Source organism: Lactuca sativa, chromosome 9 (genome assembly GCF_002870075.4).
Source record: "Lactuca sativa cultivar Salinas chromosome 9, Lsat_Salinas_v11, whole genome shotgun sequence".
In the NCBI taxonomy this organism is placed as follows: Eukaryota; Viridiplantae; Streptophyta; class Magnoliopsida; order Asterales; family Asteraceae; genus Lactuca; species Lactuca sativa.
In genome coordinates this window covers 103,574,931-103,588,299 of record NC_056631.2, presented here as the reverse complement: position 1 = coordinate 103,588,299, position 13,369 = coordinate 103,574,931, and the positions used below count along the sequence as shown (strand labels likewise).

Sequence of the window (13,369 nt, the reverse complement as noted above, 5' to 3'; positions counted from 1 at the left end):
CTAGAACACCAAATACACGAGTTTGAGCACAGATTAGTACCTCTAGTAGCCTCCTCTGATGAAGGGATGATAGATCTGAGCTCCTCAACCTTCCTTGTTTGACCTCCTTCCTTCTTTCTTGCAAAAACACGCTTAGAATGATGAAATAGCCCTCCTATTGCACTACAAGCCTTCTCTCTGCTCTCTAGGGTTTCTCAGGGGTCTGATAGCCGCAAATGGTGACTAAAAGGTCCTTAAATAGGGCTCAGGCCCCGGAGAATTAGGGTTTCATTAAATAGCGTGGACTCGCCGAGCCCACGCATGGAGTCGTCGAGTCTGCCATTAAATCAGTCCGACCATGCGCGATACTACTCGGCGAGTCTGAGCGCCTACTCGCCGAGTCCTTCTCCAAAACTCAATATAAATGCATAAAATAAGATATCTGGGAATCCGGATGTTACACAGTTTTGCATATCACCAATTTGGTCATTACTAACACCAATGTCACACATCTTTGATTGCATATTATTTTTGTATTGTTTTTTGAAGAAAAATGTTCTATATTTAACTTTCAAACATACTTATCCTCAAACATGATATTGAAATTTTTACAATAACTCTAGATCTTTTGTTTTGAACATTGTAAGTAATTGCATTGAAGTTTTCTTCATTGACTTTTGGTTAAAATTTGCATAAATGGTTCTTGTTCATTGAAGTTTTACTCACCCGCTTTGGGTTAAAATTAACGGTCCTTGTTCATTATGAAGCACCTTCAACCAAAAATAAGTTCCAACTTAGGTTTACATTTATTCTTTGCTTCATTAGGTGTAACATTTAAGTATGTAGTTGTTCATTGTAAAGTGGTTTTGTGTTAAACATGTTATAGAAATAGCTTATGTCCAAAAATACTATGGCAAGTTGGAAAATTTGAGCATCGGTCTAACAACTTCATATGATGTTTTTGTTTCGATCTCCCAACCACATTGTTTTATTATGGAGTTAAATGCCCTTGGAAAACAAATGTTCATCAAAAAGTGTTATTATTGAATATTTTTTTCCCAATTATCACTCTAAATTCCTGTAAGGGACTTCTTTACCCTCAACTCACTATCCTTAAGGCCAAAGAGTGTATGTTATCACATCCTTTCATTTTTTTTTTCTGTCAACTCATCGTCACGTTATTTTCTCACATCTTCTCCTCAATTTTCTTATTGATAAGAAATAATCATCTATCACTCCCCTTCACTTTATTTTTCTTTTTATAATGAAATATATAAAACTATAAATTTTTAATTATATAAAATTTTAATATAATAAAACAAAAATATTTCATTAAATTCAATAATAAATAACATTAAATATATAAAAATGACAATTAAATAAAAAACAATATAAAATAAGTCTACTCGTAGTATTTTTCATAATTTGAACCATTTCCATGCAATTTGTTTCAACCGAATCTTGGGATAAGATTCGTGGGAGAGTTGTTTGGCTTCATTTTTATAAATAAATGTTTGAATAATGATAGAAAATAGTAGAAAATTATGTGAAATAAGGAGCAAAAGATGTAATATTTATAGTGGTACAAATTAAAAAGGAAAAAAAAGGAAGAAAAAAAAAAGGAAAGTAAAAAAGTAAAATTGATCATTAGGCTAGCGTTGGAGAGAGAGAATTCATAACTTTTTCATCCGACATCCATTTTTTACTGTCTTTATATCGTTAAGATCCTATTAATAAGATCTTCAATTCTCATTTATAGAGAGAGAGAGAGAGATGGGGTTTGCCTCTTCTACAGACGTCTTCACCGTATTGGTGTTCAACATACGGTGTTGTGTTAACCGCAACATCACGAGGCCATGTCACCTCGTTGTTGAGTGGAGGGCTAGTACATCCAATAGCCCTAATGAAATAAATTATTTCAATTATAGTCTCAACTTTTGTCCCAGAAAGAACACTCATGTGAATCGGATAGAGTCATCAACTATAACCGATCTTTACTTCTTGCGATTAATGTTTCCTCGGTGGATAAATAACATTTTAATAAAAGAATTTAAAATTAAATTAATAAATAAATAAGAATTGTAAATATATGTCAGATGTATGCCATCTAAATATCATTTTAAGGAATGATGGATGGCTGAAAAACCATTTATAATCTATGATAGACAAATATTATAGCTTCCCATACAGTCCCTAACATTCGTTATAATAATCTTGATTATGGTTTTATGCATACGAGGAGCCAAAAGATGATGTGACAAGAAACATTTGAAATGATTTTGTCTATATTTTTTAAACAACAAAATATATGGTACTCAGATTGCTACTTTTAAATACTTATTATAGTTTTATAAGTAATTATTAATTATTGTTTTGTTTCGTGCATCAACGCGGTTCTTGCTGTTTCACAGAATGGATGTGATGGTGACCTTCATGAGGTGGAAGATCTTGGCCTTCCCATGTGACATACTTTCTATTATTATAGATTCTTTTCTATCCGGTTTTTTAGTAAGATTTAATTCCATAAACAAGAAACTTGTACTATGAAAATAAAAAATAGGATATTACTTTAAAATCTAATATAGTTTAAGATGGGATACATATTTAGTGTAATTTATGTTTTTTTATATATTTAGTCGTTTATGTTTTTTATTTTGTATACATATAACTATTACGTTTAATAGTCATATGTATATAAAGTCAAAAAAAACATAAATTACTAAATATATATAAAAATTAACATAAATTATTAAATATATATAATAAATCATTATACATAAACGATAATATAATCGAACTGTTTTGTCTAGTTTTTCTAAAAATGAATTTTGTGATGTAACGTGTGGACAAATAGAAAAGACAATACTTAAAAATCGTTTATTCCGTAGAACACCGAAGATTGACACACTTTTGAGGAAACCTCGATTTTATCAAGGAAAATTGTCAGAAAGGTTCCAATATTTTTGGAAAAATTTCACTTTAGTTTCAAAAAAAATTAAACAGAAAGTCCCGATTATTTGATTCTATACGATAATATATCATTTCCTATTAAAAAATGGATTTTTTGTTAGAAAGTCCTGATTATTTAATTCTACATGATAATATATCATTTCCTATTAAAAAATGGATTTTTTGTTAACTTGAGCAAAAATGAAATAATCAGGACTTTCATGTTCAATTTTTTTCTGAGGATAAAGTGAAACTTTTTCGAAAATATAGAGACTTTTCTGATAATTTCTTTTTTATTAATGATCAAAATTTTGTTTTTAGAGAAACAACCAATAAATCCTTAAATAGTAAAACTCTAGCCATGGATAAAGTAAGAAATTAGGAAAAGGTCCAAAACTTTTAAAGAAACAAAAAATATGTTGAAAAACTGATAAATCATGACTTTGACCCTCTAAGAATGAATTCATCTAATATCCACCGGGCTCGGGTGAAGTCGGGAGATATTTTCAAAAGAGAAATTAAATATCCTTCTACTTTTTATGCCTAATATCTTCCTACCTATTTTAAATGATGACAAGTGTCATTTAATTTAATCTAAATTTGAATGAGATGTTAAATTTGTACACTTGTCATCATTTTAAATAGGTAGGAAGAAAATTATGAATAAAAAGTAAGAGAATATTTAATTTCTCTTCTCCAAAAATTATTTCTATCTGAAAAAACTCTACTCTTACATCTCAATCTGATATTGTTCGATTTCTTCGTATGTTCAAGTTTTTGCATGTAATTTAACTATATTTGTTCCACATAATTTTGTCATTATTCATAATAATACAAGTTATAAAAGTCTAGTTTGTCTAAACATATGAATTATATGAACTTAATAAAATCTTATATTTGAGATTTTATTTTTGCTTTATAACGTTTTAAAAACTGGTTTTTTATTTGAAACTGGTTTTCAGTTTAACCAATTTGACCGTTGGTTCAACTAGTTCCATAACTTTTATGTATTTTAAATTTTCCTGCATAACATATTTACATAAAACCAAGAATTTGTCATCCATAAATAAAAATCTTTATCATAATTATCTATATTATAAAGTCCTAGACATAATAGTTTAGAAGTATCGATCAAGCTATTCAATTCATGTCCAGTAGTAGTGTGCGTCATCGGCCTTTGATTTGTGTACACTCTGGATAACTTGATCGATCAAGCTATTCAATTTGTTTTGGAAATGAATTGTTTTTAACGAGCTAAATTCAATCTAACTATTCAAGTCCAATAAACTGGTTCAAATGGGTTTTATTGGTTCTACAGGTTGGTTCAACTCAGTTTTTGAAAAACCTTCCAGTTCGATCAATTCTAGAAATTGACAAAAGAAAAATGGTCGTTATTAAATCGTTATCATTTCCAGGTCCTAGTCAAACCGATTTTTAAAACATTGATTCATGGTCGGACAAAATGACCATTTTAATTACTTTATAAGATTTGGTTTTTGAAATCATTTATAAAATGATACATATGTGAATGGGCATCATATTGTATTGCTTATAATTCTTAAGCGTGAGGTGGCTAAAAGTTTAGGACTCAATGATAGCTTACATATTTATGCAGAAAGTAAAAGGCAGCTGACTGTGGATAAAAAGAAAATGCAACTATACACAAATAACAAAATAAATATAAAATGTATTTAAATCATTTATCCAACGTAAAAAGTTTCATATATATAGATTATATGATTTTTAATAATATTAACTAAATAAATAATCAATTAGTAAATATTGCGATGAGATATACAATCTAATTAAATATGATTATGAGCTTGTCAACAATGAATATCGAATTTAGGAAAATATAAAACCATAAAAGTAATATAATTCTTTATCGTTTCTTTTTTCTACACAAATTAAATAAGTCAAAATCATCAGAAATGAATACACACGCACAAAACCATGTACAGCTGTGATTGCTAGACAACATAGCATTTGTTGTTTTGCATAGATGACTAATTGTTATTGGGTTTCAACTAAAAACAATAAAATGAAAGAAAATGTCAAGACTAGAATATTTGTGGGGTTGGGAAGGACTTTACATCCAATATTCAAATAACCAAATCTTCTATAAAGCTTTTAACGGTTTCCACTACATTTTAATTAATTGTTTATTCACTTAAATTTCTAAATATTTTAGCTATTATAAATTGGGGTAAAGTATAATTTTTAATCCTATGGTCTTGTGAAAACTAGAGATTTTGAGCATGCAAAGAATTTTAAACATCTATTTTGATAGAGATGGACAAAAAAAAAATCTAAAACCAACCAATTCATCAAAACTAGCTTTAACATTTTAGCTATCGAATTTTGACAATAACATGTATAATATCGTTTCTCAAATATAAGTTCGCTCATTTGGTTTTATCCAATGTTTTGGTTCAAAAAACTAGATGACATATTTATTACATCATAACTAACTTTAAAACTAAAGAATGCAAAATTCATAGAAAAAAAATTGAAACGCATTTCATACAAGCTCTCTTCTTTTATTGGTTTATTCAATTAGCTTGATTCAAAAAAAAAAAAGAACAAAATGTTGGTAATTTGTTAGCAAACTCGAAAAAATAATAATAATAATAATAATAATAATAATAATAATAATAATAAAAATCTTTTTTTCCACATGTTATATTATCATTCATTTTGTCATGTATTATTTTATGGTTATTTTAAATTAAATTTTTTCCACATGCCATTTTATGGTTATCTTTTCATTTTATTAAATTTCACATACTATTTAAATATAATAAATGTAATAACTATATAACAAATTTCATTAATACAATTTTCTTTCTAATTTCAAATTTTCTAAATTAAAACTCAATTATTTCCTTTGTTTATTATTTAAATTATTTATTTAAATTTAAAAACTAAATAAACACTTCAATAATCAATAATTCAATACTTTTTTCATTTTTCTTATAAATTGAAATTCCAAATATTTAGTCTTCATATTTAACTTCTTGAATAAACACTAAAAAACCATTTTTTTCGAATTAATCGGTCCACTATGGTTTTCAAAACCATGAATTTATCAACCACTTGTTCAAATTATTATCCATAATAGATTTGGAGGAGGCCTTCCACTCCTTAAATGATACATCCAAATAGCCAAGAAACATAATTCATGTTTTTTTTTTTTTGTTAAAGATAGAAAAATATTGTTCCAACCCATAGAAATACATCTTAAATATTGTCCCACTTCAAATCAACAACGTGAATTTAATTAAAATCACAACATTATTAGTCAGCAAAAATGATATCAAACCAATCTAACTTTTGTCTAATCGAATGAAAATTCCAATTTGTGCACATGCATATTTTGACTTCAATAAGACCCATGTATTCAATTGCTATTTTAATTGCTTTTTACAACCACTAAACCAGATTCAAACCAAAAACAAACTTTAAGCAACCACAAATCAAAGCTATTTCACATTGTCCTCAAAAAAAAAATCTAGAAAGGCATTTAATAAGCAAAAGTAAGAGTGTAGTAGATATAACAACATGAACATACATCTGAATGTATTCAGTCATTCAGTCCTACGCATTTTAACATTAATGCTCATTTCCTTGTAAGACTGAATCTTTTTAACCGCTTCACGTGAAGGCCTTGAACTAATAGAAGATCTTCTTCTTCTTCTTTCTTCTTCTTCTTCTTCTTCTTCTTCTTTCTTAACAAAAACCACACAATTTGAATCATTATTATTATTATTATTATCCTCTTGCATTCTGTCTTCCTCCTCTTTAAGATCCACATTGTCTGTATCAAATAAGTCTTCTGTTGCTTTTGCTTCTTCCCTCTTAATAAACCTTGCAGATTGCCTCCTACTTAAGATTGAGAAATTTAACCAATTATAGCATTCTACTTTTGGAATTTTACAAATAAACTTTCGTATTTAGGGTTAATTTCAAAAAATACCTTATACTTTGTGTTTTTTCCAGATTAAACCTTTGACTGAAAAAAACCTTGTATTTTTTCATTTTTTTCGGAAAAAGCCTCATCTATGAAATTTTTTTTTCCAAAAAAACCCTCAGCCTTCTAAATGCTTCCAAATAAACCCCCCAACTTTTTTAGTTTTTCTCAAAAAAACCCTCATGTTTTACAATTTTTTTGGAGAAAAATGACTAAAAGGACCAGATCGGAAAAAATGAAAAAATACAAAGTTTTTTTTCAGGAAAAAGAATTGAGGTTTAATCAAAGTATAAGGTCTTTTTTGAAATTAAACCTTTTATTTAAATGACCTATTTGGGTAGATTTTTCAAACACTACTTTTCTTTCTTTCTATTACTATTTATAGCATTGTACTTTCACTTTTTATCTTATTAAGGCATTGTATTTTGAGAAATCTACCCAAATATAGCATTTTATTTTTGAATTCTACATATGTAATTGCTAATAGAAGCTAAATAAATTTTGTATCAAGAAGAAATACAAAAAAGGAATTTGTGCACAAACCTTCCATTGTCACCCACACCCTTATCTTGTCCATTTCTAACAGAAGAACCTAAACCTAAAATCAAATATGAACAAGAATAAATTAATTTTTAGAAATTGATATACACATCATGATGAAATATATTAATAAAAACAAAACAAATTAAACTCACTTTTGGATTTCTGCCTTCTGCTTTTATTACACTGCTCTTCTTTATCTATATTACAGACTCCTTTCTCCTCATTCTCAGATACTTTCATCTTCTACAAGTGAATACACAAATATTTAAGTAATTTTAAGTTTTAACCCATGAGGCCTTTATAAAGTGACTCAGGAGAATTAAAAACTAACCTTAACATCATTTGTTTGACATGTTTTGGTTTTCCTTTTTCCCTGATATAAAAAAAATCAGCATTAGGTTGTTGACACTAAGCATGTTATGTTTGCTGATGAAGAAAGATCAAGAAACTAACCTCTAACTCCATTTGTTTTGCTATAAGAACACCATTTTTGCATCCAAGTTGATGTTGCATGTCTTTTAGCTAAAAAAACAAAAAAGGGTTTTCAAATTTCAATATAATCAATTAATCATAAAGAACCTATTTACCATATAACTGTATGAAGAATGAGATTTACTTACCCTATCTTTCCCAGAATTTACTTCCTGCAAAAGTTAATGAAATATGTTACTTAATTGAAAATAATGGAAAATTGAAAAGGTTAACGACAATGAAAAAGTCAAACAAACCGCTAGCAGTTGACTATTTGACTGAGCAAGCTGTAAATTCTGTTGTTGCATCTTTTGTAAAGTAACCCTCAGTTTGTGTAATTCAGTTCCACTGAGATCAATAATTCTACTGCAACAATATTAAGGAAAGTTATGTATCCATGTTAGAGTCTGTAAAGGTTAGTTTAGTAATTTTCATAACTGAATGAACTCTACAACCATAAATGAGGCTTCATGTTATATAACCATGGATAAGAGTGGATTTTACCCTTTTATAAAGTCACTAATGTAAGAAGGAATGAAGGATACCTTTTTTCTGCTAAGTGTTTCTTAAGTGCTGCATTTTCCTGGATTATATTAACATAGAATCATGTAAGCAACATTTAAACATGAGAGAAACCATAAAACCAAGGTGACATTCATCTTTTTATGTTTGAGAAGTGCCAGAATAGCAAAGGTGAGTACCTTTTGGAGCTGTTCTATAAATTTTTCTTTCACAATAGCTGAATTTGGAAGAGACTTTTTATCTTGGGTCAAAGTGCTATGTTTCTGTTGAATGTTGCTTATGTCAGCAAGCATTTTCCTCCCTGAAGCTCCAGTAGAATCCTTGGCCATTTTCTCTACTTTAGGCTTATCTAGTTTATCATGAAGGTTTACAATAAAATGAGCAGAATATTAAGAAAAGAATCTAAGTAGAAGGGTACACAAAAAACTAGAACTTCAGAATAGCACTAACTCCAAACATGTGCATCTTTTGGGGGAGACTCTATGTAATATCTTAGCTTTTGTCATCTAATACGAGCAATATTGATCTTTTCACTACTTATGGAAATTTATTTAACTAGTTCAGACAAACAATCGAAGTCTAAATTGTAAACAAAAACCCGGAATTCGATGTAGCTATTAGAGCTGGCGTTATCTTAAATGCGTCACTAAATAATGGGAAAACGCAAGAAAATTTTTCGTAATTTTATATCTGTAAACTTGTGATAATATCTTGAAATTTTTGAAAATTGAGGAATATTGGCGAGTTTAAAAGGAAGGACTAATAATTCAAAAAAATGAAACCCTAGTTCGCACTGGAAATCAGTATTGGCCGTTGAATTTCACGAAGAAAACCCTGGAATCTCAAATGGAAACATGGGGTTTGAGATCGCATTTCGTAAAAATCAAATGTTCGATTTTGCAAGGGCATAAAATCTTTTTCTTTACAAATGAAAATAGTCAGATTGATGAAGAAATAGAGCCAAATGAGCTAGCACATACCCTCAAGCACGAAGCCACCTTCCATGATCTTGAACACTGAAAACCCTAATCCGTAACATCAACCTTCAGGCTTCAAGTCCCTCCCTCACACACACTTACACTTCACACGGTCTCTCTATTTCTCTCGCACACACACACACATACAATCAACTAGATGTACTGTAGAACAGTAGAAGAGAGCAGGTGCTAGAAATCGAAGCAGAACCCGAGCCTAATTTTGAATCTGCGAGCCTAAATTTGAATGGACGATCATTGGGCCTAATGGGCTAACAGCCGGTATTTTTTTTTGTTTCGAAAACCGATTCGGTTTAAGTTAATATGGTCAAAACCGTTTTAAGGAGAAAATGGATTGGATTCAAACCGGTTCAAACCCAAAAAAAAAAAAAAAAGTATCCGAACCTATACAACTCGGATGGGATTGGATTGGGCAACATCGTTTTTAAAAAGAAAACAAAAAGACTGAACCATTTTTATAAATTTTTTGATTTTTTGAAATACAAATAACGTGAACTAAATATGTTTTTTTTTAAATAGAAAATCTAATATACTCATAAACTACTTCTTAATCCACATATGTTCACGACAGGACTTGAACCATCAACCTTTAGGAGGGAGGGCAACACCAAATACCGTTAATCTATAAGCATTTTCATATGAAACAAGTATGTACATATTCAAGCATAAAAACATGAAACATAACATTTATGTTGTCAGCAGCATTGTTGATTTGATTATTCATGGTAGTTGTTTATTAATCATTCATTGTTTGTATATTTCTTGTTCAACTCTAATAATTTATCTGTTCCATATCATTCAAGTAGTCTTTCAAGCAAATGCACACTTCCACCAGCCGAAGTTACTACCGTCGGAGTTTCTTAAATCCAACATCAACTGCTACCTCTTGTTGCCAGAGTTCCGCCGCCACCATACCATCGTGGGAGAAAGATAGAGAAGGAGAATGAAAGGGAAGGGTGGTTTGTTGTTGTGTTGTTGCTTAGAAGCTCCATAAGTGGGTACATCTTCTTCCTTTGTCGGTTATGTCTTCTTTTTCTACTTCAACCACTTCACACCACCACCACCACCGTCGGCAGTAGTGGTTATCATAAAATCACCACATCATCCCCATGGTACTATTGGTTGGTGGTGAAGTCAAGATTGCTTCAAGATCCTTGGCTAAGTGTTCTATAAATGTATTCTTCTTCTTTTATGGATTTAAGCTTTGGTGTAAGTGTCTTGTGCTTCCTATGATCACCATTGCACCACCATGTGACCACTACTTCATAGTGGTTGAATGTTATTGTGTTTTTCAGCCAATTTATTTAGTATAAAGCACTTAATGGGTTTGCTTTGAAAACCAAACCCATAAACCTTTTCTAATGAGCTTTAAGTGAATAAGTGGGTTAATATGTTGATTTTGTGAATAACCTCTTAATCCATTAAGATATTCTTGTTATAATACTTTTTATAGATGTTTAGAACTATTATTTCACTGAAATGGTTAGATATGTGTTGCGACATGAAAACCCGGATTTGACATGCAGAAATGATAAGAACATATTTGACACAATGGTATGAGTGGTTAAGAGATATATTTGATCATGTTGATGAGTTACAAAAAGGGATCTAGATCTAGTCCACATAAATAACTCCAATCACTATTCTTTATGACTACATCTCTCAAACACATTCTACAAATGATATGACATTCACTATATATAGAGGTGTAAGTACAAGTCTCTCTCTCTCTCTCTCTCTCTCTCTCTCTCTCTCTCTCAAACACATAAAACCCACATGTTAATATGGGTCTTCTAAGTCTTCTCTTTGACATCCTCCATGAAAAACTTTTCATCCAACATTCTTCCCCTCAAAGTTCGGAATTGATCTAAAATCTCGAAAAGCATCTAGCAAATAAGAAGTCCATCCATGACATCATAATAAGAAGCAATGATGACGAAATCCAAAAACTCCAATCTTCCGTGGTCATTAAGCAATGATGGGCTGTAACAATATAGAAAAAGTTCCAAAGGTAATAATCAACCCGAGCTATCAAAAGTAATCCCAAAAATATCCCACTTAGTAAAAAAAAACCATCAAAAATACCCACTTCGGATTAAGCATTCCAAATCACTTCTTGTTACACCTGTCAATGGCGGAAACGTCGGGGTTGTGACGCTGTAACATCCGCGTTTTTTGCTAAGCATTATTATTATGATGTAATAGTTAGGGTCAACAATTTTAACATATTTTATGTAATTAAAAAGAATTATTTGGGTATTATGTGATTTATGTGCAATATATGTGCTTATAACGATATACTAAAATATGAATAAAATACGCGTCTAAAATAAAATAATAATTAAACCCAATATATTTGAAGAAATTTGAAATAGTCATAACAAAGATTCTGGAGATATAAGGAACGTTGAAATCCGACTTATAACGAAGAAGTTAAGACCCATCGAAGTTTTGCGATTAAACCGGCACGACTCCGCGTATTGTAAAAAGTAAATTCTTGACGAAATACATTTTGGCCTTAGCGATCTAAACAAAAGTCGTAGTAGAGGTTAAACCGAGAGTGTCCATGTAGAGAACGTCCAAATCTGACTTCGTTAGACGGAGTTATGATTTTTCTAAGATTCAGTGTAGCAGTATACAGCCCGAAAACCGAATTTTAGATCGGTCGATTTTTAGCTGAAACAATCTGAATGTGAATTGAATATCTCATTAATAGGAGCTCAACAATATAAAGACAGTCAAAAACGGACGTCGGATGACAAAGTTATGAATTTTTTATAGACTTTAACTGTCTAAGTCTGTTAAAATATAACTTTAAAAATAAAGTCAAATTAGCTGGTGGAGTCTAAAAGAAAGTTGTATATCACGTCGATAGCTACGCGTGGATATAAAGAAAGTCAAAAACGGAGCTCGTATGCAAAATTTATGGATTTTATAGGATAATTAATTTTTGGATTAACCAGAAATCAACACGTGATATGATCTAAGACCACACCTTCTTCCCCGCAGCTTGCCACCTGATCGCGACATGTAGCTTGCGTACGCCCCGCGTAGAGATTGAGTGCGCCCCGCATACGGGGCTCTTCTAACCTATAAATAGAAGTCTATTGTCACTCAAATCCTCACACCTTTCTATCCAACTCTTGCCCAACCCCCCCCCCCCCCCCCTCAAAGCCCCCATACTTTCCTCTAGAACTTCCTAGGTATTAGTAGCGAAGCCCCGGAGTGCCAGAAAGCCCCAAGAAGTAGAGCTTTCAGCTTAGAAGTTATGCCCGCGCAGAGTCCAGGTTCTCGCTAAACCATTTGTAAGTTGAGTTATGCTTACCGTACTTTAAGTATAACGTATGTTTAAGTTCATTATCATTATTATGAACCTATAAACAAGATTTATTAGTGGTTCAAGGTCGTTATGCTGATTGATCTACTTACGGGGATGTTGTCTAGGCTGGATTTAGTGAGGTGTTTAAAGTGGGATTTCCAAACAGTATATTTTGTATACCAAATGGAACCCTATGTCCGATATAATCCTACCTTGTTGTTCCGTACTTAATAGATCTCGAAGTAGACTTTGAGTTAATGATGAATATACACTAATAATTAGTCGCAATAAATATTATACTAAGACTTAGTGATAATGACACTAGGTTACGTCAAAGGAAAAGATAGTTATTAGAAGCAAAGCGCTGCCCGAATTTTGAGTCGTCACTTTAACAAGTGAGTGCATAGTTACTTTCATCTTACACATAGGTATGAAGTATTTAATATAAATTAAATGTTATATGTGCATATTATCTGTGTTCCTGATATCTATGTTGGATGAACGATTTATACTTGTTATACTTGATTTAAACTGTATATCTATTTTATACATATAATTATGTTGGGTAAAGACGGGTAGATGAAAGATGATATAGTGATGAAAGATGAAATAAATGATGAG

General features: G+C 30.7%; 1 protein-coding gene across 5 annotated transcripts; it reads right to left on the bottom strand.

The window, feature by feature from the left end:
- Window positions 1-6,370: 6,370 nt before the first annotated feature.
- On the bottom strand, window positions 6,371-9,631 carry LOC111905585 (SHUGOSHIN 1). 5 transcript variants are annotated; one of them, XM_023901283.3, is made up of 10 exons: window positions 9,415-9,631; window positions 8,614-8,783; window positions 8,458-8,495; window positions 8,170-8,278; window positions 8,062-8,085; window positions 7,895-7,963; window positions 7,773-7,814; window positions 7,594-7,681; window positions 7,442-7,496; window positions 6,371-6,813 (listed from the first exon to the last, which is right to left on the bottom strand). In XM_023901283.3, exons 1-10 carry the CDS (start codon window positions 9,437-9,439, stop codon window positions 6,516-6,518), a joined length of 918 nt encoding a protein of 305 aa, XP_023757051.1. In that variant the 5' UTR covers window positions 9,440-9,631; the 3' UTR covers window positions 6,371-6,515. The 5 variants fall into 5 exon arrangements, with proteins under 5 accessions (XP_023757051.1, XP_023757052.1, XP_023757049.1 ...); XM_023901284.3 differs by having other exon boundaries at window positions 7,594-7,684; window positions 8,170-8,275; XM_023901281.3 differs by having other exon boundaries at window positions 7,594-7,684; window positions 9,415-9,628.
- Window positions 9,632-13,369: the final 3,738 nt, after the last annotated feature.

Coding starts and splice junctions, on each gene's coding strand:
- LOC111905585 (XM_023901281.3), bottom strand. CDS start 9,439: ATGGAAGGTGGCTTCGTGCTTGAGG. Junction 7,964..8,061: donor TAAATTCTGGGAAAGATAGG/GTAAGTAAATCT, acceptor TTGTTTTTTTAG/CTAAAAGACATGCAACATCA. Junction 6,814..7,441: donor GGTGTGGGTGACAATGGAAG/GTTTGTGCACAA, acceptor CTCAATCTTAAG/TAGGAGGCAATCTGCAAGGT.